General features: G+C 33.2%; 2 protein-coding genes across 2 annotated transcripts; one reads left to right on the top strand and one right to left on the bottom strand.

The window, feature by feature from the left end:
• Window positions 1–2261: 2261 nt before the first annotated feature.
• LOC114291759 (dihydrolipoyl dehydrogenase, mitochondrial) lies at window positions 2262–6086 on the top strand. Its single transcript, XM_028235622.2, has 2 exons — window positions 2262–2727; window positions 4576–6086. Exons 1-2 carry the CDS (start codon window positions 2449–2451, stop codon window positions 5824–5826), a joined length of 1530 nt encoding a protein of 509 aa, XP_028091423.2. The 5' UTR covers window positions 2262–2448; the 3' UTR covers window positions 5827–6086.
• A 1080-nt stretch (window positions 6087–7166) lies between these two features.
• Window positions 7167–16657, bottom strand: LOC114291760 (craniofacial development-like protein). Its single transcript, XM_082875882.1, has 5 exons — window positions 16421–16657; window positions 9263–9352; window positions 8981–9120; window positions 8664–8852; window positions 7167–7978 (listed from the first exon to the last, which is right to left on the bottom strand). The coding sequence occupies exons 1-5, from the start codon at window positions 16464–16466 to the stop codon at window positions 7607–7609; spliced, it is 837 nt and encodes a 278-aa protein (XP_082732008.1). The 5' UTR covers window positions 16467–16657; the 3' UTR covers window positions 7167–7606.
• Between the last annotated feature and the right edge of the window lie 9362 nt (window positions 16658–26019).

The following is a 26019-nucleotide window of genomic DNA, read 5'->3' as shown; positions in this document are numbered from 1 at the left end:
TCGTGTGTTTGGTGGTTGTATGGATTTGCCATGATGATGATGTTGAACTGTGAAATAGTAATAGCCAAGTTTCTTGCTAGTTTCTGAGACGATAATATTCAAAAATTGCAAGACTCTCTCAATCCTCAATTCTTAACTCTTAACTTGAAGGTCGCATTCAAGCCTCATCTCATCTGAGTGGAGGTTTGGTCTTAAGGCCCTCCCACCACTAAACATTAGGGAGGGATGATGGTATGGTGTGTGAGGACAACACATTTTTTTCTGATATATAGACAATAGAATCTATTGCTAAATGTCAAAAGTGATTGGTGTTATTATATCATATATATATATATATATATATATGTATGTGAATGAGTAAAGCTATACAAATTAATTAATTTTATTATATACATAGATAAGCCCTGCTATATACATTAATTTATAAATATTATAATCGATTTATTTATAAATGTGATACTTTTATTATATTATTGTTATGTTTTCATTTTAGGAAAAATTCTATGTGTATAATTACGCAAATTTATATTCAATTTACATATTTTTGTGAAATCAATTATGTGACTTTATAAAAACTTACATAATCTTTTGGTAGGATTGTTTGTAAAAACTTATATAATTTTATAGTAGGATTTCATATAATGTGTATTGCACACCGAAGCATTTCTCTCATTTTGGATATCAAAATTTTTTTAGTACATAATATAGTAATAGATTCCATTTCAAATATTAAAATTTCATTATGACATGTTACATCAATGAATAAGAAATTTTTTTAAAATTAATTAATTTTTATATTCTATATGAAATCCTAATTTTGCTAGAATATAAGAATCATACATATATATGATAGTTAATAATTTTATTTTTGGTGTAGCTCTCTAATGACTTTTATTTTCATCAAATTGTCATTTTTTTTTCTTTTCTTTTCTTTTTTTTGTTAATCGGTAAATTTTTTTTTTTTTGCAAATATTAAGATAATTATATTAAACAAGACAATCAACTATTAAGGAGCTCAACAACACAAACTAAAATTAAACACAAACACTTGCTATATAATACGAGAAATAGTTTTTTAACAGAGATCAATATATTTATATTTATTGAAAAATGATCCCCTATATGTTGCTTGGGAATATACATAAGTGACGAACAAAATAAGACAAATTAACTATAATCCAATTGAAGGAACAGTTATAAATGGATTGCACATTAGACTATTCAATTTCAGTTTGATCGATAGTCTCATGGTCAATGTAGCCAAACAGTGGTTAGTGGAGGAGATATCCTTTTTTACAGGCGTAACTTAGGTTCGAATCCTGTGGAAATGAAAGGTTGGGTAATTTCAATGGTTTTTCATGGAGATCTTATTCTGTATTTCGATTGAATTTTGGACTCGTATGTAGCGTATAGTTGAACTTAGTTGGTGTCTCAGTGGTAGGTCTTTTTCTATAAATTGGGTTAAGTCTCAGTGATAGGTCCCTTCTCATGAATTGAGTTAAATCAGGCCGATAACCGATTATCTCAAAACCTGAACCCATAGATGTAATGATGATACCTCAAAATATTTTTTTCCCGTTAAAAAAAAAATTTGTAGCCAGACCTGTTTTTTAAATCGCCCCACCAGATTTGACAACAAAAATGGTCAAAATAAGCAAAGAATTTAGACCTCCAATGTGATGAAAAGTACATAGGACTTGTACAAAGTTTGTTCACGTTTTATGGACGGACCAGATGCCTGGAATAACACGTTATCAACGGCTACCATTATTAAAATAAAAATGTACATTTTTTTGAATCCCACCACTAGAAACAGAACCAAAATCAACCTACCCAAATCCCACCAAGGATCCTCTAGAGTGAAATTTTCCTAAAGTTTCCTAGAGTGTTATATTGTGTGGTTGAGATTTACTGGCAAGTCACATCAGAAAAATTGATGTGACTTGCTAGTAAATCTCAACCACACAATGTAGCACTCTAGAAAACTTTAGGGAAAAATCACTCTAGAGGATCCTTGCTCCCCAAATCCATCAACCACATCTTACTTTTGGAGACAATTGATAGAATCAACGGCCATGATCGAATTTGTTTTTACAATAGGTAGAGAGAGAAATAAGAGTGAAAAAAAAATTAAGAATGCAAAATTTTATAAAAAATATTATTATTGTTATTATTATTTTATAAATTTATAATTAATTAAAAAAATACCTCTTACCAAACTAATTTCTGAAAACCATAGCTCCACTCCACTCCACCAGATCATCCCACCTAAATTAAAAGTAATAAATAAATAAATTGGAAATAATAGATAAATAAAAACCAATCTTTGGTCTCCATTCATTCATCCGCGCGTGTATTTGTAGTTGTAGACCAAAAACCTAATACTAAATAAATAGTAAAGGAAAAAGATACCAAAGGGCTTGAATTGAATTTGAGTCGAAATCGAAAATGGCAATGGCGAGCTTGGCCAGACGAAAGGCTTCGCTGCTTCTCTCGAAGAATTCCTCCGATGCTGCTTTCAGGTACTCCCTCTCTCTAACCTCCTTCTCCAGAGGTTTCGCTTCTTCGTCTGGATCCGACGAAAACGACGTCGTTGTCGTCGGCGGCGGTCCCGGCGGCTACGTTGCCGCCATCAAGGCGGCTCAATTAGGGCTCAAAACTACCTGTATTGAGAAGCGAGGTGCTCTCGGCGGCACATGCCTCAACGTCGGTTGTATTCCTTCCAAGGTATTATATATATATATATATATAGATATATGTATGTATGTGACTTGTGATTTGTGATTTGTTTCGTTTTTATTGTTTTTTTTTTCTCTCTTTCTGAATCAATTTTACATCTGATTGTTAGATCTAATGATTTTTATCTGAAGGTTGATAATGATTCGCCATACGATTTGAATTTGCTGAAATATACTGGAAGTTCGCTTAGTTTATGTGTATGTTTGTATTTATGTACGTGTATGATTGGTTGTGACTTCAAATTAGAGTAATTGATTGTCGAGTGACTGTTACAAAGGGGAATTTTATTCATATGATGTATTTCAAATATCGCAAGTAATTGAAAGTTTCAAAGCATTCTCTCTTCTTTTTTTTTTGTCTGTTTTGTTTTCAATTTGTACTCAGTTCTTGAATAATGAATTATTTCTACACTCATTACTAATGAAAAGCCTTTGATTTGACTGCAATTAAGGTGAACAAACATGATTTGAAGAAGTATGTTCATGTTGCATTGGAATGCACCTTCCCTATTTTGTAGTTTAGTTAGGATGACTTTCCTTGAGTGACAACTTTCTATCATCTGGTTGAAAGGTTGGTTGATGATCATTTGGATGTGTTATTTAAATGATTAATTACTGATGCCACCTCATGTCCATGATTTTTCCCTTTTTGTCTGAATGAGGTCTGTTCGGAGAAGTAGCACTGCTGAAGCCAATTTGAATGAAAAGGTGGTGGAGATCTTTTGTCGGCTTCTTGATCGAAATTTAAATTTGTACTCTGGTGAACTTTTATGTCTGAAATAGCTAGAAAACTGGGATCTTAGTACATCCTAATGGATGTTTTATCTAACTTGACACTTCATGCAAGAACCAACTTGTGCATTTATGTCTTATCTGTTAAATTTGAGCTGCCATAAAATTGGGGGAGCAAGGCATTTTGATGCGACTACAATGCATATACTCGGTAACTGGATTCTGCTTATTGTGCAATTAGGTGCTCTTACTAGTTTCTTTGCTAACTTACAGTAAGCAAGGTCTCTCTTTTCAGTCGGCTACACACACTGCACCGCATAGAGTTATGTGGATTTCAAGTAGTCTTGTCATCGGATATGTAGTGAATGTTATCTATTTTGCCCACCCGTCATAGAATTGATGAAGTGTTGGATGTTGTTGAAAGTACAAGTGGCGTGAAGTCAGCATCATTTGATAGAAAATTTAGAAATTTGTTTTATTTGTAGTCAATTCACGGTGGAAATGCAGCTTGTGATCTAATAGGCTGACTCAAGTTGAGCTTGAAGTTTGCCTTTTGTTTAAATACTCGTGGCTCTATGAGTCAATTTGGTTGACCGTATGGGGACTATTAGGATACTTGTGTTGTCATTTGCTTGGCCTATACCTGTTGAAATGTAAGTAGCATGGACACTTCTAGAAACTAGCCGTGTTGGTGTTGGACATGTATTGGATTCGACACTTCTCGGACACTCCTAGAAAAGTGTCCTCACTTCTTGAAATTGCCTTAATTCAAAAATCAAATTTCATAATTTTGGATAGTTCGATTTGATGACATTTCTTGGATACTTCCAATCCAAGTTACATACAACATGGTCCACATGGTAAATCTGTCAATAGTAATAATGTTTTGCATTCTTGGGAATGCTTCTCACATTCCAAATATGTCTTGTCATTTCTAAAAGAATACATCATAGGCATGATTGATATAAAGTAAATTATATATAGACAACTTCTGATTTAAGAAAAGAATATTTTCTTAAAAAATATAAGTAATAAGAATAGGCATCATGTACATGATATTTGTGGAGCTCCATGTAATTTTAGATTCTTCTAATTTTATCTGTAGGCTCTTCTTCATTCCTCCCACATGTACCATGAAGCCTTGCACTCATTTGCCAACCACGGTGTGAAGTTTCCTTCTGTTGAGGTTGATCTACCTGCCATGATGGGCCAAAAAGATAAAGCTGTTACTAATCTGACTCGTGGTATTGAAGGCCTCTTCAAGAAAAACAAAGTAAATTATGTTAAAGGCTACGGCAAATTCATCTCCCCTTCTGAAGTTTCTGTTGATGGCCCGGAAGGTGGGAACACTGTCGTGAAAGGCAAGAATATAATAATTGCCACTGGCTCTGATGTAAAGTCCCTACCTGGGATCACCATTGATGAGAAGAGGATTGTGTCATCAACAGGAGCTTTAGCTTTGACCGAAATCCCAAAGAAACTCGTCGTCATTGGAGCTGGCTACATTGGCCTTGAGATGGGCTCTGTGTGGTGCCGCCTTGGTTCAGAGGTCACTGTTGTTGAATTTGCACCAGAAATTGTTCCAACCATGGATGGTGAAGTTCGGAAGCAATTTCAACGTGCACTTGAGAAGCAAAAGATGAAATTCATGCTGAAAACTAAGGTGGTATCAGTTGATACTTCTGGGGATGTCGTGAAGTTGACCCTTGAACCAGCAGCTGGTGGTGAGCAGAGCACACTTGAAGCTGATGTTGTTCTCGTTTCTGCTGGTAGAATTCCATTTACGGCTGGACTTGGGTTGGACAAGATAGGTGTGGAAACCGACAAGGTTGGTCGAGTCACAGTTAACGAACGATTTGCAACAAATGTACCAGGAGTCTTCGCAATTGGAGATGTTATTCCTGGGCCCATGTTAGCCCACAAGGCAGAAGAGGATGGTGTTGCATGTGTGGAGTTCATAGCAGGCAAGGAAGGTCATGTGGACTATGATATGGTCCCCGGAGTTGTTTACACACACCCGGAGGTGGCATCTGTTGGAAAGACCGAGGAGCAAGTGAAGACACTCGGAGTTGATTACCGTGTTGGGAAGTTTCCTTTCATGGCAAACAGCAGGGCCAAGGCAATTGATGATGCTGAAGGAATTGTCAAGATAGTAGCTGAGAAAGAGACCGACAAGATATTGGGTGTCCATATCATGGCACCAAATGCCGGGGAGCTCATTCACGAAGCAGTGCTGGCATTGCAGTATGGAGCGTCGAGCGAGGACATTGCACGCACATGCCATGCACACCCGACTATGAGCGAGGCATTGAAAGAGGCTGCCATGGCCACTTATGACAAGCCCATTCACATTTAGAAGATGGTGGCGGTATATCTTTGTTGTTCTCTCTTGTTCTATTATTTCTTTGGAGAGTTTTGGAATGACTTTGTGTGAAGGCTTTCTGATTTACGCCTGCTACTTATTGAGTAGATTGAACATATATTTGCTTTGATTTTCTTTTCATTTCTCATCCTATCCCTCACTTCAGAATTCATATGCAATAACACAGAACTCCTTTGGATACTAGCCTGTGTTTAATATGCGTAATAACAATTTGAGGGGAACCTTGAGTTTAATGTGCCATTGCAGCTCTCTCTCTCTCTCTCTCTCTCTCTCTCTAGTATTTTGTAATGGTGTAACAGTTCTGGCACTGTGTTTTTTTTGTAGAATAAAGCTATACACACCAATTGATATACCAATTAGTATACTAACGACTGATGTGGCATAATTTTAAATTCTTTGAGCCTTTATAATTTGTATAATGGGTGGAGTCTATAATTTTGAATTGGCAATGACACAACATATGTTACTTGCGCATTTCCTTTACGAGGGGGGAAATATGCTGGACTACTACCCCATATATGACATGTTATTACTTCCTTGTGTTAATGAATGATACATGCTTATTTGCAGCCTCAAAGCCTAAATTGCAGATTTACACTATCTGTAATACTTCATCTAACATCATTTTGGAGGATAAACTTTTGGCCGTAAAAATTACAATGGTGGAACTTTTTTACTTTTAATAAATTATTGTTGTGTTTTAATATGGTAAACAATAAAAATGGACAATAAAGTATAATGACCTCATTATCAAAATAATAATAATAATAATAATAATAATAATAATAAATAAAGTATAATGACCTTAAATATTGGAGGTTTAAGTTTGTTTGAATTGGACAGTAAGCTTTTTGGGAGTTCAAGTGGACTAATAAACAGAACTAAGGTCTTATCATAAGTATGCTTTGTCTCTTTAGACTTGATCAGTATATGGACTTGCATCCTGTTACATAACTTGACTAGTGTTAAACCATCACCAACTCTATTCATCAAATTTAATCGGAGAGCAAAAAAATAAGCTGCAATCATTTCTTTAAACCTCTATCAAATTGATGAACAAATTTTCTTCAAATGAACCAAACCTGCATGCCATCGATATATATTGATAGTAACGCTGAGAATTCATGTATGCAAATATGATCAGCAATAATAATAAAATCTGGTTTGAGCTTCAAGAGTGTGACCCGCGGCGTGCTTTTCCCCTTGTATTGGAATCAATCTCACCACGGCAAATCCTATTCAGAAAGCAGAAAGGTTTGATACTAAAAGAAAATCTCTTTCACAATTCAAAGTTCTACTTGAAACTATAATTCTTGCAGCATAAAAAAGTTTAATATTGCAACTCAACAGATAATCAATGAAAGTCACATATACCGAGGACTGCAAAGATGGGAAAGAATATGATCCAAAAAGAAACATATCATCATTTTATGTGATGCTAGTTTCTCCTGGTTTTAGGATCTGAAGTCATCACAAAAAATATTTGAATAACAGGCAACTAGTGTACAGTCCAATAATGCATTCATTCTTCTTTGGTCTTCAAGGTGATGACAAACTTCAGAAGAGACTCCAAGATAATTAAGAAGCGCTTCACGGCTGGTGCAACCATCCCAGATATCATTATGAGCATGGTACAGAAGGCACTCACTCTCCTTAAAACACCAACAAACTCCTAATTCCCTTCTCTCAATTCCCATGCGCCGAAATGATCAAAATATGTGGTCAAAGTACAATCCAAGGGTGTACCGCAAAGTCAAGCATCCTCTCGCATATCTGTCTTCCTCTTGGACTGCATGGCGAGGCGTGCATCTCTCTCCCGCTCAAATTCCCGATAATCCGTTCGCTGCAAGAAAGACACTTTATCTAAGTACTGATTTGAGCTCTTCTTGTAAGCATCCAACTCATTTTCCAGGCCCTTGTTTTCTTCCTTGTATTCTCCCCAATCCTTTTTTGTTTTGTCAAGCACATTGAGCTTTTGCTTTTTCCTAATTTGTTCAAGAATGGTATCAACAGCAGAAGGGGGTCCTACAGTGGCTTTGGCTTTTTCAGATGCCTCCTTCGAATCGGCATCAACAAACTTCTTTACTTCAATATCTTGACCTGCAAAGTCCCGAACCTCTGTGATCTGTAAGATTAAAAGAATTCACTTTGAATTATTATTATATGGTTCACAGATGCACAGTCGGGTTTACTATGGTTACTACCAGATGAATATCATCAATCTCCCTCCTTCAGTAAATGGATTTGTAGGACCTTCAATTGTCTAATATGGACATTAATTAAAGGGTAAATTACACTAACTTCTCAAGGTTTTGCAAAAATACAATGACCATCACAAGTTTGTCATAATTACACTACGCTCCCTTAAGGTTGTAATTCATAAAATATTGCCCATCAATTATTCGATAGTCATATGAATAGAAAAATGATACATATTTTTTTTCCTTTCTTTTACACTAAAATATATATTTTACCCTTTGATCATGCTTGCTGTACACACTATCTGCATTAGTTCCGATCGTTTTAGTCTTACTAAAAGGGAGGTCAGCGTAATTGTGTTAATTTTATGAAACATATTATATATGTTCTAAACTTCAGGGATGATCGGCACAATTTACCCTCAATTAAATTGTGATGTTCCTCATACAAGATCAAACTAAATACCAGTATCCACCACTACAAAATGGTCCAATTAGCAGGGCCCTAATAAATCAATGTCAATTTAGGACACATTGTGCACAGGTAACAAGGCCAGTTAACATGAAAGACACCGGTAGCAATAATAGTTACATGTGAAACAATGTGATTACCTCAACTTTCCCCTTGCCTGAAGCAGCAGCCGAAGCAGCAGCATCCTTAACTGCTGACAGGGCTGCAGCAGCAAGCCTCCTGGCCTCATCACTGGTGCCATTCTGTATAGGACTAGGTTGCTTCCCTCGCTTCTCTTGCACAGGGGATGCTGTCTTCTTTGGTGCCAAGCCCAGATATGTCATCCAACTCTGAAATTAAAAAATAGACCAAAATATATATATATATATATATATATAAAAAATCGTTAGAATTAAACCTAGTTGACTATTGAGTGTAAACAGTTTCTTCGAAAAAAGAAGAATCAGGGAATCCTCACAGTGGAGCTCTTCCGAGAAGTAATCTTCTGTGTAGTTGTATTTACAGTCGAACTAGGCTTGTTTGAGATAGATTTGAGTGTCTTTGTAGATATGCCTTTATTCATTTGCTCCCATACAGCATTAACCCGAGCTTTCCTCTCTGGCATAACGAAACGAACATATTACCACTTCATGTCAACGCTTAAAACCTTTATTTTCAGCATTAAGAAGGGGAAAAAAAAAATCCACTTCAGCAAAAAGGAACAAGCAATCAGGACTGAAGAAATGTGTAACATTCATACCAGTTTCTTCAGGTTGTGCCTGTAAGCTCGAAACAGGAGCACCTTCATCGGCAGGCTCCATTGAGATCCCATCTGTTCTTTCTCCATCACCTAAGAATTACAACCAGTCATCCACAAGAAAACAGAAATGAACAAACAATGCACAAATTGTAGTTTGTGAAAGAAAGCCATAGCAAAATTATTTAGTTGTCCACAAAATCATTATTAAATTTTTAAAAAAATTTGAATATCATACAATTGAAACCAAAAATTGGACCACAGTTGCGACCCAGTCAAGTGTGGCAGGATCTACTGACATAAAAGGTGGTAAACAGTATAAAAAAAAACAAAAAAAAAAACTATCATTTAATTGATAAATTACTGAAGTAAGGAGGGAGAGAAGAGGGTGCACAAACTTGCTAAGATAAGAGAGAGGAGAACAAGAGATTTTAATCAGGTTAAGTGCATCAAGAGTGAGGACTCTAAGGTGTTGGTGAAGGATGAAGAGATTAAGGAGAGGTAGAAGAACTATTTTGAAAAGTTGTTAAATGAGGAACATGGAGATAGATCAAAAGGGGAGAAGTAGGCAGTAATAAGGAAAACCAAGATTATAAGTTCTATCGTAGGATTAGGAACTTTGAAGTGGAGATTACACTTAAGAAGATGAAATCGAATAAGGCTTTAGGATCCGATGATATCCCTATTGAAACTTGGTAATGTTTGGATAAGAAGGGGGTTGCTTGGTTGACTAGGTTATTTGGTAAGATTTTGTTGACTAGGAAAATGCCAGAGGAGTGGAAGAAGAACACTTTAGTGCCAATCTATAAGAATAAGGGAGATGTCCAAAATTTCAACTATAGAAGAATCAAGTTAATTTGTCATATAATGAAGTGTAGGAGAGAGTGATGGAACGTCGATTGCGAAATATAAAAGAGGTTTCAGAGAATCAATTTGGGTTTATGCCTGGTAGGTCAACAATAGAAGCGATCTATCTTTTGAGGAGAGCAATAAAAAGATATTGAGAAAAAAGAGAGACATTCATATGATTTTTATCAATCTTGAGAAAGTATATAATAGAGTGGCTCGGAATATAATCTAGTTAGTATTAGAGAAGAAAGGGTTGACAAAAGATTACATTAATGTGATTAGGGATATATATGAAGGTGAGGTGACCACTATTAGATCGCCTGTTGAAGAGACAAATGAATTTTCAATTACTGTAGAGTTACACCAATGATCAATCTTAAGTCCTTATCTTTTTGCTTTAGTTATGAATGAGTTGACGAGAAACATTTAAGATGATGTGGCATGGTGTATACTTTTTACAAATGATATCATGTTAGTGGATGAGACTAGAGAAGGAGTTAACAATAAGTTGGAGACTTTGAGAGAAGCACTTGAATTTAAAGGATTTAGGATAAACAGAACTAAGGCAAAGTACATGCATTGTAATTTTAGTAACAGTAACAATGGAAGCAGAGGAAAAGTGAAAATTGAGTACCAAGTAGGGCTGTGCATAATACCGCCAAACCCGCACCGAATCGCTCTGAACCGCACAAATTTTCAACTCTGTTGGGCGGTTTGGGGTCCCAGGAGTGGCGGGTCGGCGCGGGTGGCGGTTGGAAATTTCCAACCCGCAGTATAAACCTAATCGACCCGCCTTCTGCGTCTAAAAAAAAAAATCCTCTATTATATACACATGCAACAAGTGAATTCCAACCATGGATTACATCTATCACATATATACTCACACACACAATAATTCCTCAATTAAGACACCCACATTTCATCTCATTCATCATCAATTCCTCGCTGCTAGGGCTGTACACAACATCTCATCTCATTCCTCTTCCTTACCTTGCCGATCTGTGCCGTTAGCCTCTCCTCGCCGCCACCGCTGCTTTCTCCTTTCCTTGCCGATCGACGCTGCCTCCTTGTCGTCGTCGATATGTGTCTTTTTCTCTCTCTTCGCTCTCTCTCTCTCTCTCTCTCTCTCTCTCTTTGCTCTCACTACTCTTTTATCTTTTCCTCTCTCTCGTTGCTCTCTCGGCTCTATATACATATATATATATGACATCATTCCTCCTGATTCTTTTTTCCCTCTGATTATATATATAACATCATTGATAATTTTTATTTGTGTAAAGTCATATTTATAATTTTATTTATATATATTTATCATCATTGATAATTTTTATTTACGTGTGAAGTCATATTGATAATTTTTATTTATTTACTTATCATCATTGTAAATTTTATATTAGATAAATATTTTAATTTTGACTATTTTAGTTAATTTATAAATTAGATCTTTTAACCCTTTCATTCAAGTTCTGTAATTTGAATTATATTTTTTATAAACCGCCAATCCGCCCGAACCGCCAAGGCAAATCCACTATTATTTGCCAACCGAACCGCCGATTTTCGATAAGAAAAATGGTAAATTCTAATGACACTTTTATCAATCCGCCACCCACCGTATGGTTTCTATTTTTCTCCTAAATCGCAACGACCCGCACCGCGCACACCCTTAGTACCAAGAATTACCTAAGAGTGAACATTTTCATTATTTAGGATTGATTATCACAATGGCTAGGGAGATTGGAACGGATGTGATCCATAGAATTAAGGCGGGGTGACTTAAGTGGCAGAGTGCGTCTAGGGTACTGTGCGATAAACGAATATCCACTACACTAAAAGAGAAATTCTATAGAACAACTATTAGACCAACGATATTGTATGGGTCAAAATGTTAGGCAACTAAGAAACAACATGTAAATAAGATGAGTGTTACTTAAATGAGGATAGTAAGGTGGATGTGTGACAAGACTAGAAAAGATAGAATTAGACATTAGTGTATTCGAGAATGTGTAAGAGTAGTACCGATAGAAGATAAGTTGAGAGAGAATAGATTGAGATGATTTGATCATATACAATGGAGACCGACAGAGACAGTAGTGAACAGATGTGATACAGTGACGGTAGATGGAAGTGTTAGGGGAAGGGGTAGACCTATATTGACGTGAACTAGTATATTAAATAGAGATATGAACCTCCTAAATTTGACTGACAAAATGGCCTTAGATGGAGTCGAGTGGAGAAGAAGGATTCATGTAGCCGACTCCATTTGATAAGACTTAAGGCTTAGTTTGGTTTGAAAAGAGGCTCCAATGAGCTGATTGGATGACAGTATTTTCTTTCTAAAAGATCATTTATAAAGAAATATTATAGTTTGCACAATTTTTAATAATAAATTAAACAATTGGTTAAGGCCCCGTTTGATTGTCCGGATTGGATATAAGGGTTTGAGGAGGATATGTAATACTTGAGGATAAAAATGGGATATAATATAGTATAGAATATGAGATGGATTGTATATACTATGAGGTCAATTATATTATGTTTGGTTAAGATAGATTTATTTTTGACCTTTGGATGAAAGATTCTCTATATCCGACGGTGGGAGATATACAATACCATGGGGGGATTGGTATTGCATATCCTCCCTTTTGCATCATACACTATCCGAACTCCTTATATTCGGAGCAACCAAACACGGGATGTAGGGAGACAAGAAAACATGCGGGACTCACCCCATATTATATCCGGTCCCTCCCTCATATCCGCCCCTTATATACGATAAACAAGCAAGGCCTAAAGTGCTATGCTACAAAAACTAAACACCTGAAGGATGAAAAGAAGAGCCCACGAGTCAACTGCCAATCCAATTTCTCCTTCAAAAATTAAGATTACCTAACTTAAAAGAGTTCAACTCCAAGAATTTTTTAGAGCTTATGGAAATCCTATATTAGTTTCTTGTCCAGTAAAACAAAGGTTCAAGGTACACAAGTTCCTTTGGAAGATAAGTCAAATACCAAAATAAAATCTTGAAAAGTGACCCAAGAACTTGCAGGTAATCGAACTAGGTGAATCGAGTTTTTTGTTGTTGTTGTTTTGTGTGTGTGTGTGAATAAACCCGAATTTAATGGAAAAGCATCAACAGGATGCAACCTATGTACATAACAATGAATACACAGAAAAACGCTCAAAAAGAACCTATACACTTTTTACACCTCAAAAGATTCAACTAAAACCAAAAAATTACAAGTTAGGAATCACTTGTCCTGAAGTCCAACTACACAAAATGGTCAACAAATAAACTCTTCAACCTAAAAAAAGGTTGCTCTACGCCATGAAATGCACTCCTATTGCTTTCTCCTCAAATAATCCACATTAAGCATAACAGAATCAAAATCTAAGACTGTGTTTGGTTGTATTTTCTAAATATATTTTTACCCCCTTATTTGCGTTTAACGTTTGTTTACGGTTTTCAAAAGTTAATTCCACATTCAATTTCGAAAACTCTGTCTAAAGCGAAAAAATTTGGATTAACTGGTCGTCCCACCGGACATCCCACCGGTCATTCGGCTGGTTGACCGGAATAGTAACTTTATTTATTTATTTATTTATTTATTTTTTGCATTTGACACATTAATTTTTATATATTCAATAAAAAATATTTTTCGAATTTTTAAAAAATTTATGAGTTTTGAATAGAATTTTGAGTTGTGTGTTTCGTTATGAGTTGTAAGTTTTTGTATTAAATATCATATGTCACATCAAAAATTCCCCACTCAATTCAAAACTCGTTTCAAAACTCATTCACCAAACAAATTTTTCACACTCAAATCATAATTCCAAAACTCACAAACTCAAAATATAACTCCTATTCTCAAATCATATTTAGAAAACTCTACCAAACACTACCTAAGTTTTCCTTCAAAGTTTCCCCAACACTGCCCCAGTATTTTAAACAACTCTAGGCGCATCGAGGCGCTAAGATCACCTGGAGTCTAAGCGTCGAGGCACGAGGTGAGGCGCGTAGCGCAAGTTATAGAAGTTAAGCAAAATATTAATATAACATAATTTTCAACAAAAGCAAATATTTAATATGTATATTATTAATTTTTTTAATAAGAAGAGAAGAGAAGAGAAGAGAAGAAGAAAAAAAATAATTAATTTTTTTAATATATATATATTATTTTTTTTATTATATTTTTTAAATAATGTGTTTTAATTAATTTTTTATTTTATTTTATATACATGTGTATTTTTGTTATTACTATGTATAAGTATATATTATATTTTATATATTATCTATAAGTATATTATATATTATATAATAGGTATCATATAATATTATATATATATGAATCAGGAAGATAAAGAGAGACACAGAAGAGAGAGAGAGAGAGAGAGAGAGAGAGAGAGAGAGATCGCGATCGCAAGAGAGAAGGCAAGAGAGAGCGAGACAAAAGCGAGAGAGAAGATGACGAAAGAAGAGAAGAGAAGAGAAGACAAGAGAAGAAAAGACGAAGCAGAAGAGAAGCAGAGAGAGAAAAGAAGAAGAGGAGAAGAGAGCAGAACCTGCGTGGCGTGACATGGCGTGTACTCATCGCGTCTTCTTCTTCTCCACTAGGGTTTTTTTTTAATGTTTTTGCTCTTTTGACCCACGTTTTTATCATTTTATATTGTAAATGTGATTTCATCCCATGTGGGTATCCACACAAAAAGCCGAGGCGCAGAAGGCGCTCGCCTCATCGCCTAGGCAGCGCTTCCTCTGTGCCGCCTCGCCTCACCATGCTTGAGGCACAAAGTTGCGCCTAGCCTCTGCACTACCCCCCACTAACAACGCAAGGTAGCTGACACACTTCTAGAGAACATCTAAGACATCCCAAACTTTACCAAAATCAACTTCGACAACTGCCTCACTACTAACTACTCCACAATGAATCATAAGACTTGGATTCCCCGTCTTGCTTGCATAAGCGACACCAATTGACTATGACATGTCACCACTCAATCAAGTAAGTAACCAATAGTGAGAACCTTCTTGTGTTTCAGCTTCAGTGGTGCCCCAATAGCCCAAATCCCTTTTCATGGAAAGACAACCCGCTATACCCTCTCAAAGACCCATAGAAAGATTTCATCTTAAATTAACCTTCATAGACCCAAAGAACTTTTTCCTTCTCCAAGGCCTCTCACCACATAAAACATCTGAAGAAGCATCAATAACCCCATTTCGCACATTCCTCCTAAGAGAAACATTCCAAAAAAAATTTGGCGTCCTACCCTCTTAATGTCATCTGGTACTCAATCACAAGGCTAAAATGAGTAATAATATATACATCAACTAGTATACTAACTAGTGTACCAATTGATGATGTGACATAATTTAAAATGTTTTTGGTATTTGTAATTTGTATAATGAGTGGGGTCAATCATAAGGCCATAACTAGTGTTAGTACATTAGTTAGTATACTAATTGATGCATGTAGTATCACTCGGCTAAAATAGAAGAGAAATACCCCTTAAACAAATTTTGTCTCTATACCACTACTGCCACCCAAACTTCACCCTATTATCACCTCTCCCCAGCTTCAAACTAAGCAGTTACAGAGAAAAGATCCCAAAACCTCCGCCGCCACCGCCACCGCCACCACTCTGGTTCAATATGTGTCCCTTTTATCTACAAATCTCCAGCATTGAAGATATATTTAGCCAAAAAAAAAAAAAAAAAAATTGAATCCAAGATTTATGAGCTGAAATTGCTCACAAAGAAAGTATAACAGAAGCTAGAATGTTTACAGCAAGTCTGGTTTTCTTGTGGGAAGACAACTGTATCGATCTTAAAGGCCATGCAACTTACAGATATATTAGTAGATAGCAATTTTGAACAAGTAGTAGGCTTATAAGTAATGGACAAACATTTTAACTTTTTCCACGGTATAACACACTGCCCCTTATGCTCTAAGAACCAATAAAATTTGTCCTTTTTTCTTTATTATTAGGGTTTTGAAACTAAACAAACAGAGAGAGAGAGAGAGAGAGAGAGAGAGAGATGGGTCCTGGAAAATGCTTAGAAAAAGAAAAAAGCTAAAATGCATGGTAATTGTAATCTCTTCAAGTGAGCTAAAGAACCCTAATTTTGTACATTAATATCGCAACAAATTACATCATAAACTCACAATCAATGGATGAATCACCAAACAAAACCCGAAGCGGATCGATAACAGCAAAACTGACACATTAAAAAAAAAAAGTGGAATCGTAGAATCGATCTATATGATGATTGACATATGTACATCATGTATGTATGTATGTATAGATAGTATTTACCTGATGAATTGAATCTGTTGCTCGAAGAAGCCATTGAAGACAACATTCATCAACTAGTACAAAGCAACGAAGAAGCGTCGTCTATGTATATATATATATATTATATATTGATATTGGGAGGGTTCGATTCGATCGAAGACTTCTCGGTGACAAAAAGCTGGGGGAATTCTTCGACCTCTGAACTCGTTTTTGTTGGACAAAAATACTCTCACTCACTTGGGTCGGGTCTTTTAAACCGGATGGGCATAAATGGGTTGCCCACTATTATTTAAAAGAAAAATTACACCTCCGTGAGAAATTTAAAAAATATTTACAGATTAGGGAAAAAGTTTATAAATTTAATTATTAATGTTTATAAGCTTTATCATTAATTTGAAAATATTTTTGAAAAGATTGGATGTGTTGTAATTCTTCCTTATTTAATTTTTCATTAAAATTTACTTAAAATACGAATTGTTTTCTTTAATTTTGAAAATTATATATCGTACTTTTAAATTCTAATCGCATAACAAAGACTAATTTTATTAATAAATCATTAAGTCAATTAATATCTTTTAATGGTGTCAAACATATATTTCGATTAACAATTCTGATAATTTTATTGTTATATAGAAGAGTAATTAGAAATTTTATTTTTTCTGTTAATTTTGATAAATATAAAATTCAAACAAAGGGGTATTTATAATTTGTAGAACCACAATAAATAATTCGTATTTTAAATAAATCTTAAAGTAGGAATAAATTTATTTATAATTTATCCTTAAATTAATTATCTCATCAAAAGAAATTCTATTTACAAAAAATTATGGGAGTTGGTAGAGTAGAGAAGAGGGTATGTACATGTAGAGTTCTCAGTAAGCATGACCATTTATTACGAATATTATTCAGTGTATTTGGTTTCAGTTTTTTGAAAACTGAATTTCTTACTTTTGATATTTTTTTATTTTCAGTAAATAATTTTTTCAATTTTAACCAATTTTTTTATTTTTTTAGATGCACCTTACTTGGATGTATCTAAATAGTAAAATATTTGTGAAAAAATATTTTAAAAAATTAACAAATACACAAAAATACGAAAAATGTACTGAATTTATATATTTTTTTTTGTATTTTTTGATATTTAGTATATTTTTTAAAGATTTTCTACATAAATATTATACTTTTTAAATGTATTTATGTTAAGTGTGTCTAACAATTAAAAAAAAATTACTTAAAATATTAAAAAAATTCATTAAAAATATTAAAATACGAAAAATAAAAAAGTATAATTTTCTAAAAATTATTTTTAGAAAACCACGACCAAATGTTATTTTAACATTATTGGTGTGTACTTGCTTTCTTTGGACGATTTAAATATTTCTTACAAAACTAGTTCAAACATTTGTCATAAGGCCTATATTCATTTTACTTTTAGATTTTACTAGTTTTTTCATACCAAACTTAGGAGCCCATTAAAGCATCTCCAATAGTGGATCAATTTTTTTTATTAAATTTGAGTAAAAGTTTGGGTTTGGTTATGGTGTGCAACTTACACCTTACACCTTATACCTTACACTTACACCTTACACTTACACCTTTTGTAAAAAATTAAACCTTACACTTACACCTTTTTTGAGGTTGCACACCATGTGCAACCCACTTACACCTTACACCTTACACTTACACCTTACACTTACACCTTATACTTATACTTACACCTTGCACTTACACTTTTTGTGTAAGTGGCACATGGTGTGCACTTGCACACTTAAGAAAACTCCTAAAAAGTTTTACTTCATATCAAGTGCTTAAATGGAGAATTTTAGGTTGTATTTAGATAGATTTTCAAACTATGATTCCACCCCTACATTCCAATGCCATATTTGGATACATCTTTCAAATTATATTTCCACAACAAAAAGAAAATTCTGTAAAAAATTATGTGTCAGGTGTGATTTTTTTTTTTTTTTTTTGGAATTTGGGTTAACCGGTAGTCCGGCCGATCAACCTGAACAGTGCAATTTTTTTTTTTTTTTTTTTGCAATTACGACTTGTTTTTTATATATATATATTTTTAATAAAACAATATTTTCAGAATTTTTTAAAATTTTTCATGAGCTTTTAATAGATTTTTGAGTAGTGTGTTTGGTTATGAGTTGTAAGTTTTTGTATCAGATATCAGGTCACATCAAAAATTCCCCACTCAATTCAAAAAAAAATTCAAACTCATTACTAAACAAATTTTCTACACTCAAATTATAATTCCAAAACACACAAACTCAAAATACAACTCTATTCTCAAATCATATTTCCAAAACTCTTCCAAACACTACCTTAGATTTTCATCAGAACACCGGTTAACCGGGCGGGCTGTCCGGCCGGTCGACCGACTAGCGTAAATATATATATATATATATATATATATATATATATATATATATATATTTTTTTTTTTTTTTGTGCCTTGAGGTGGTCGACAGGGGTCGACCAGCCAGTGCAATTTTTTTACAAATTTTTGCCTTGAGATGATCTTCCAGGAGAACATCCGGGGGATATCCAGCAACGACTATAAACAGTGATTTAATAAAAGGCACATTGATCCTCAGTTTGATGAAAGAAAAATGAAATCCTAGATTTGTTACCTATTTGATGAAACTGTTGGAGCAGAAAAATGAAGTTTTTTTCACCAAATTCAAATTTGATAACAAATCTAAGTAACCATTGGAGATGGTCTTATTACAACTTTGTCACCAAATTAAATTAGTACTTTATAGCTTTTTTCATAAATCCTATTTTAATTACTTATGTTCCAATTAGTTCAAAATTTATTATAATATTCCACTTAGTCATGTCCTTGATAAAAAGACGATATTACCCTTATGTTCATATCATAGGCGCCTTTTTTCTTTGAAACACTACCTAAAAACTCTACAACTTTGTTTTTCTCCAAAATCAGAACCTTAACATTGAACTCCTTCTTTTTCCATCAAAACTCTACAATCGGCAAGTACTGTTCATTCCAGTAACATAGATCGCCAAGAACAATTCATTCCGACAACTGAGATTGCCAATAACTGTTCATTCTGGCAACTGCGATCGTCACTACAATCAATATCCACAATGGTGAACAAAAGTAAGTTGTTTTCTTCGATTTCTTACTATCTTCTGAATTAAATCCATTAGTTCATATTCTTTCATTAAAATCACTAAATCTGAATATTTACATTTTAATGTTTGAGGTTTAATGTTTATTGATTTGACATTTAGCCTTTGAAATTTACAGATTAGAAATTTCTTTTTTATGAATGTTTTGTTTTCATGTCACATTGGTATAAGTAAATGAAAATATTTACATTCCAATTTTAAATATTTATGAATGCTCTGTTTTTCAGCTTTAGTGTTTAGGGACTCAACATTTAGGATTTGTAATTTATTAATTACAAATTTCTGGTTTTATGAATGTTCTGATTCATGTTTCAAGAATTAATTTTCTCATTGTGAATGTTTGAATTTTGTTTTCCATATTATATTGATTATGTTGAGTCACATTATTAATATTCCATTATTGACATTCATGTTTGAAGTACGAATCTTCTCATTGTGAATGTTTACAGTTTGTTATCCATGTTATATTGATAATGTTGAGTCACATTATCGATATTCTATTATTGACATTTGTGTTTCAAGTATAAATCTTCACATTGTAAATGATTGGAGTCTATTTTCATTGTTACATCGATTATGTTGAGTCATATTGTTGAGATTCCAATAGACTCAAAACACCATTGTTAGTGTTTGGAATTTGTTTTGACATTTCATTGATTATGTTGAGTGAATTGTCACATTGCTGACATTTGTGTTTGAAGTATGAATCTTCTCATTGTGAATGTTTGGAGTTTGTTTTCTATGTTATATTGATTATGTTGAGTCACATTGTCAAGGTTTTGTTTTGATATTCATGTTTGAAGTATAAACCTTCCCATTGTAAATGTTTGGAGTCTAATTTTCATCTTATATTGAAAATGTTCAATCGTATAGTTGATATTCCAATATTTACATTTTTCATTCAAAATAATGTGCTAATTGTTTTTTAGTAGGAATTTTCTCACTGTTAGTATTTGGAGTCTATTTTTCACGTCACATTGATTATGTTGAGTGAATGGTCACATTGTCGAGATTTCATCGTTGACATTCGTATTTGAAATATGAATTTTGTGACGACCCCACCACGTATAATGATTAGCGCTTAATTAATTAAGGAGATTTGAATTTAATTGCCAATTATTCTAATTTAATCTGGGATTTATGAAAATTATGGAGACTGATTCGTATATGATTCTATCGAGGATTTATTTTGAAATTAAAAGCCTAAATGGCTCAAGATAGTACAAATGGTGAATTAAATTATTTTAATTTCGAGTGTCGGACCATATGGGAGTTTAATTAAATATTTGATTCAGATTTATAAAATTGAGATTCAATTAAGTGGGTCCGAATTGGAATTGATTAAGTTGTGAGGATTGGGAATTAAAATTATTATGAATATAATTTATTTATCAGGTGTTTAATTGAATATGTAATTTATTGACGAAGATTTTGAAGTCTAATATGAAATTGAAGGCCATAATGATTTAAGAAACCAAAATTGAGGATGGAAATAAGTTTAATTTAATATTTGGAGCCTTATGGGAGTTTGATTAAAAATCTGATTCAGATTGATAAATTTAATATAATTAATTAGGCTCCAATGGAAATCAAATTAGACTAATTAATTATGTGGGATTTGTGATTAGGTATGATTAATTTAATTATGTGTTAATCAAGATTTATTAAGAATAAGTTTTATTTAATTAAATTAATCTTAATCATAAATTAAATTATAGAATGATTTAGAATTTGAGGATATGTGGGGGCGTGTGTAGAGAAATCTGTGCGTGTGCATGTGAGTGTTGTGTTGGAGTTCAAAGAAATGTGCAAGTATGTGCACGTGTTACAAGAAGTGAGAGTGTGTGTGTATATGTGTTGTGTGCTGAGCGTTTTTTGTCAAAAAGAGAGAGTTTGGCTTATGAAGGGTGCTAAAGAGCTTAGAAAGTGAGAGAGCTCAAAGAGTGTAGAGAGAGAAACCCATATTTGGGTGAAACATTGGAAGAAAGAAGAGCAATTGTAAGAGGAGCTCAAGAAATTCTACAAAATCAAAATTATAGGTAAGAATTCTAAGTTTAATTTAAAAGATTAATCTCCCTACACCTTGAAATTAACAGAGTTTTGAAGTTATGTTCATGGATTAAGAAAGTTTTAGAATCAATATCATGTAATTAAAAAGAATTAGCAAGAAAATGAAGAAAAATTGAGTTAAGTGTAAGATTATAGAAATAAACGTAGAAATTGATTATTTTGGTTTGATGTTGAATATCTTGTATGAATTTGGGCCTCATTTTTACATGCATGTAATTTGGAAGAATTAAAGAATAAGTATGGAAATAATTGTAGGAATTCTTCAAATTGAACTTTGGTTTGTGAACCTTGATATATATATGAGATGAATATTTGCATGCGTCATGTGTTTTGAAAGGATTTGAGCCATGCAAGTTCATTATACATTTGATTTTGAAGAAAAGATTGGAAACCACGAGTTCATGAAAATATGGATTTTGATTATTAACCCATTCATGTAATGTAATTTAAGAGTTTTATTTTTTTAAGCAAATTTTGGAATATATCAAATTTGTTAGTTTTATTTGAATTACACACATTCAATGTTTGCTAGGAAATTGACAAGAAAATGAAGAATTGGAGCAAAGATAAAGTTTATGAAGTTAAATTAGAAATTAATTACTTTGGGTTTAATTTGGAAAGTTATTGTTAAATTAAACTCCATAAATTACATGCAACAAAGATTTATTGAAGATTGATCATGGCTCGTAATTTTTTTCATGTTTTGATGAAATTTTGCATGAGTGTTGAACATGAAATTGAGTTTTAAAAGCCTAATTTATGTTTTTGAATTTGTGGGTTTGAAATTGGGCTTGATATGAAGAAAATGAATGGAATTTAAATTTGGACAAATATGGAAATAAATTATAATTTATATTTGAGAATCAAAAATTAATTTGATTTTGATTTAAATTTCATACATGCAAATATTTTTGAAAGGACTTTATAGATTCAATTTTAAGTTTCATTAAACAAAGAAAGAATTGAAAGATGATTTATAAACATGAAATCAAAGGTTTAAATTTGAATTAAAATCATGGAATTAACTTTAAATATATGTAATTGGGATTGTTTTTACATATTCGAGTGAGTCATGCATGAATTTAGAGCCTTGGTAATGTGTTTTGAAGTTTGAACAACATTCTGGAAAACCCAGAATTCGGCATCATTGCTCGAGCGAAGAAATTGTCGCTCGAGCGTAGAATGCAAGCGACCAGTATTTTTGAAGACCAAGGGAGTTCGCTCGAGCGACCAATGTTGCGCTCGAGCGAAGAGTCCTATTTCAAAAAAATTTGAAAAGCTATTTCATATTTTGATTTTCATTCTCTTTCACTTCCAAGCATTCTAGACATGATTTATGGCCCATTGAAGATTAATAAGCTAACAATCAATATAAATTACTTAACTAAAGAATGAATTATTGATCTAGTAGTTGTAATTGTTTAAGAAGCCAAATAAGAAATCGGTCTATTGAAAAATGACTTAGTAATAAAAGAATATGTGAAATAAGAACCCGGTTCATTTAAATAAGAAAAAATAAGCATAGTAGAACTTCGGACTACTAAGACAGAAAAAGACAAGAAAAGTCAAGTTTGATCGAGGAATTGATATTGTATTTCAATGTGTATATGTTATGTGCTTGTGTTGGTCATGCGCTATTATCTGCCTGATTTATCTGATCTGTCCAATCTGTCTGATCTGCTTCTGCAGCAATTTGTGAGTAATAACTCTATAAAGCTATGTTTAATTATAAGTATTTTCTGACTGATATGATATGATATGTTATCTGAAATGCTATTTTATGAAACATGAATGAATGTACATTTTTTTGAAATGTATTTGTGGCACCCTTAGTTCACGGGGTCCTTGCCCGGGGGTAACAATACCATGGCCTATATTCACGTGACCCTTACCCGGGGTAACAATACCGAGGCCTATATTCACGTGATCCTTGCCTGGAGGTAACAATACCATGGCTGCTCGCGTAAGATATGGACCTTTATGGTCGTTGGTACCGACTATACATGTGGGTCTCAAGACCAAGTTGATATGATAGCTAATGGGTGTACCACGTATGATCTTATGCAAAATCTGAATATGAATATGAATATAAATATAAATATGAACATGAACATGTGTATGAATCTATTTCTGATTTGAAATCTGAACATGCATAAGACTCTGTTTATGATAAGAATCTGTTTCTGATATAAACTCTGATTTCTAACTCTATGATGGATATCATTCATTAAAACCCTTTATTTTGTTATTATTCACTGGCTCCAGCTCACTGTATTATTTATGTATGTAGGTGATCAGGCGCGTAACCAGGCTTAGAGGCGTGTGCCTTTAATCTGTTTTTGTCAGCCAACCTATGTGCCTCCCGTGGAGGTTCCAGATATGTCAAGTGGTTATGGCTATGTGATTAAAATTCCAGTTTTGTTTTCTTGTTTGTTTAAACAAGTCTTTGTTTATTTTGTAAATAGGATTGAGTCCCTTTTTGTCTAATATGTATATATATGATGATGTAAGAATGATGTGTAGATATGTATCTAAAAAGTTTAAAATTTTACTGTCTCATATAAGTCTGCATAGCTCAATGGATGTTGTATATTTGTTATTTGCTTCCGCTAGCCCCTAATATTATGTTATTTTGTCTCAGAGGCTTTCAGTAATCCCAAGATTACTGGCCGGTTACGATATTAAACCCATAGGGGCGGGTTTAGGTCGTGACAAATTTTCTCATTGTGAATGTTTAGAGTTTGTTATCCATGTTATATTGATTATGGTAAGTCACATTATCAATATTCCATTGTTGACATTTGTGTTTCAAGTATGAATCTTCACATTGTAAATGATTGGAGTCTATTTTCATTGCTACATCGATTATGTTGAGCCATATTGTTGAGGTTACAATAGACTCAAAATACCATTGTTAGTGTTTGGAATTTGTTTTAACATTTCATTGATTATGTTGAGTAAATTGTCACATTGCTAGCATTTGTGTTTGAAGTATGAATTTTCTCATTGTGAATGTTTGAAGTTTGTTTTCTATGTTACATTGATTATGTTGAGTCACATTGTCAAGGTTTTGTTTTGACATTCGTGTTTGAAGTATAAACCTTCCCATTGTAAATTGTTGGAGTCTAATTTTCATCTTACATTAAAGATATTCAATCATATAGTTCATATTCCAATATTCACATTTTTCATTCAAAATAATGTGCTAATTGTTTTTGAGAAGGAATTTTCTCATTATTAGTATTTGGAGTCTATTTCTCACGTCACATTGATTATGTTAAGTGAATGGTCACATTGTCAAGATTCTATTGTTGGCATTCGTGTTTGAAGTATGAATCTTCTTATTGTGAATATTTAAAGTTTGTTATCTATGTTACATTGATTATATTGAGTCACATTATCAATATTTCATCGTTGACATTCGTATTTCAAGTATGAATCTTCATATCGTAAATGATTGGAGTCAATTTTCATTTTTACATCGATTTTGTTGAATTGACATTCCAAAATTCACATTATTGATTCGAATAATGTCCCTCATTATTAGTATTTGGAGTCTATTTTTATGTCACATCGATTATGTTGAATCAATGGTCACATTGTCAAGATTTCATTGTTAACGTTCATGTTTGAAATATGAATCTTCTCGCTGTGAATGTTTGGAGTTTGTTTTACATGTTACATTGATTATGTTGAGTCATATTGTTGAGATTTCAATATTCACGTTCAGTAAATCGTCACAATGAGAAGATTTCAATGTTGCCATTGTCGTTTTGAATAATGTTCTAATTGTTCTCAATTATAAATCTTCTCATTGTCAATATACAAGGTTCCAAACAACAAATTCATATGATTTTTAGATGCTGTCATATTCTGTAATTCTTTACATATTATCTATGAGTGATGTTATGAAATTTGGTGCTCATCAATATTCATTTTAATAGCACTGTTAATTAGTCATTCCTCTTAATGTCTTGTCTCTATTTTTGTATTACATTTTGTTGACAGATGTTATATCAACACCCAAAAAAAAAAAAAAAAAAAAAAAAACACATGTGGAAAAGGTAGCTCCAGCTGATGTGAAACCCAATGTCAATATGAACAAAGTGAACTACTGTTCAAACATGACTGGTCTGATAAAGTTGATGTCAACAACGAAGTTCACTAATGGGCAGCTGAAATTTTTGAAGAGAACTCCATTTTGGATGATGTTTGATATACTGATAAACACAAAAATTGAACTATTATCATACATGAAATATGATGATGTGATAGCAAAGATCATAGAGACATACAACCTTGCATCAAATTCTTTCGAAATTGGTCCTAAATTTCTCAAATTGTCTACACATGACATCAAATTAATTTTTGGAGTAGACTGCGAA

The sequence above is a fragment of the Camellia sinensis genome, chromosome 6, assembly GCF_055761805.1.
Source record: "Camellia sinensis isolate YWXY chromosome 6, ASM5576180v1, whole genome shotgun sequence".
Taxonomy (NCBI): domain Eukaryota; kingdom Viridiplantae; phylum Streptophyta; class Magnoliopsida; order Ericales; family Theaceae; genus Camellia; species Camellia sinensis.
This window is presented reverse-complemented; position numbering and strand designations above follow the sequence as displayed.

Excerpts from the sequence above, each read along its gene's own strand:
- LOC114291759 (XM_028235622.2), top strand. The coding sequence starts at position 2,449 with ATGGCAATGGCGAGCTTGGCCAGACGAAAGGCTTCGCTGCTTCTCTCG. Across the intron at positions 2,728-4,575 it reads TCGGTTGTATTCCTTCCAAG|GCTCTTCTTCATTCCTCCCA; the intron begins GTATTATATATA and ends TTTTATCTGTAG.
- LOC114291760 (XM_082875882.1), bottom strand. The coding sequence starts at position 16,466 with ATGTTGTCTTCAATGGCTTCTTCGAGCAACAGATTCAATTCATCAG. Across the intron at positions 9,353-16,420 it reads CAACAGATTCAATTCATCAG|GTGATGGAGAAAGAACAGAT; the intron begins GTAAATACTATC and ends TGTAATTCTTAG. Across the intron at positions 7,979-8,663 it reads CAGGCAAGGGGAAAGTTGAG|ATCACAGAGGTTCGGGACTT; the intron begins GTAATCACATTG and ends TTAATCTTACAG.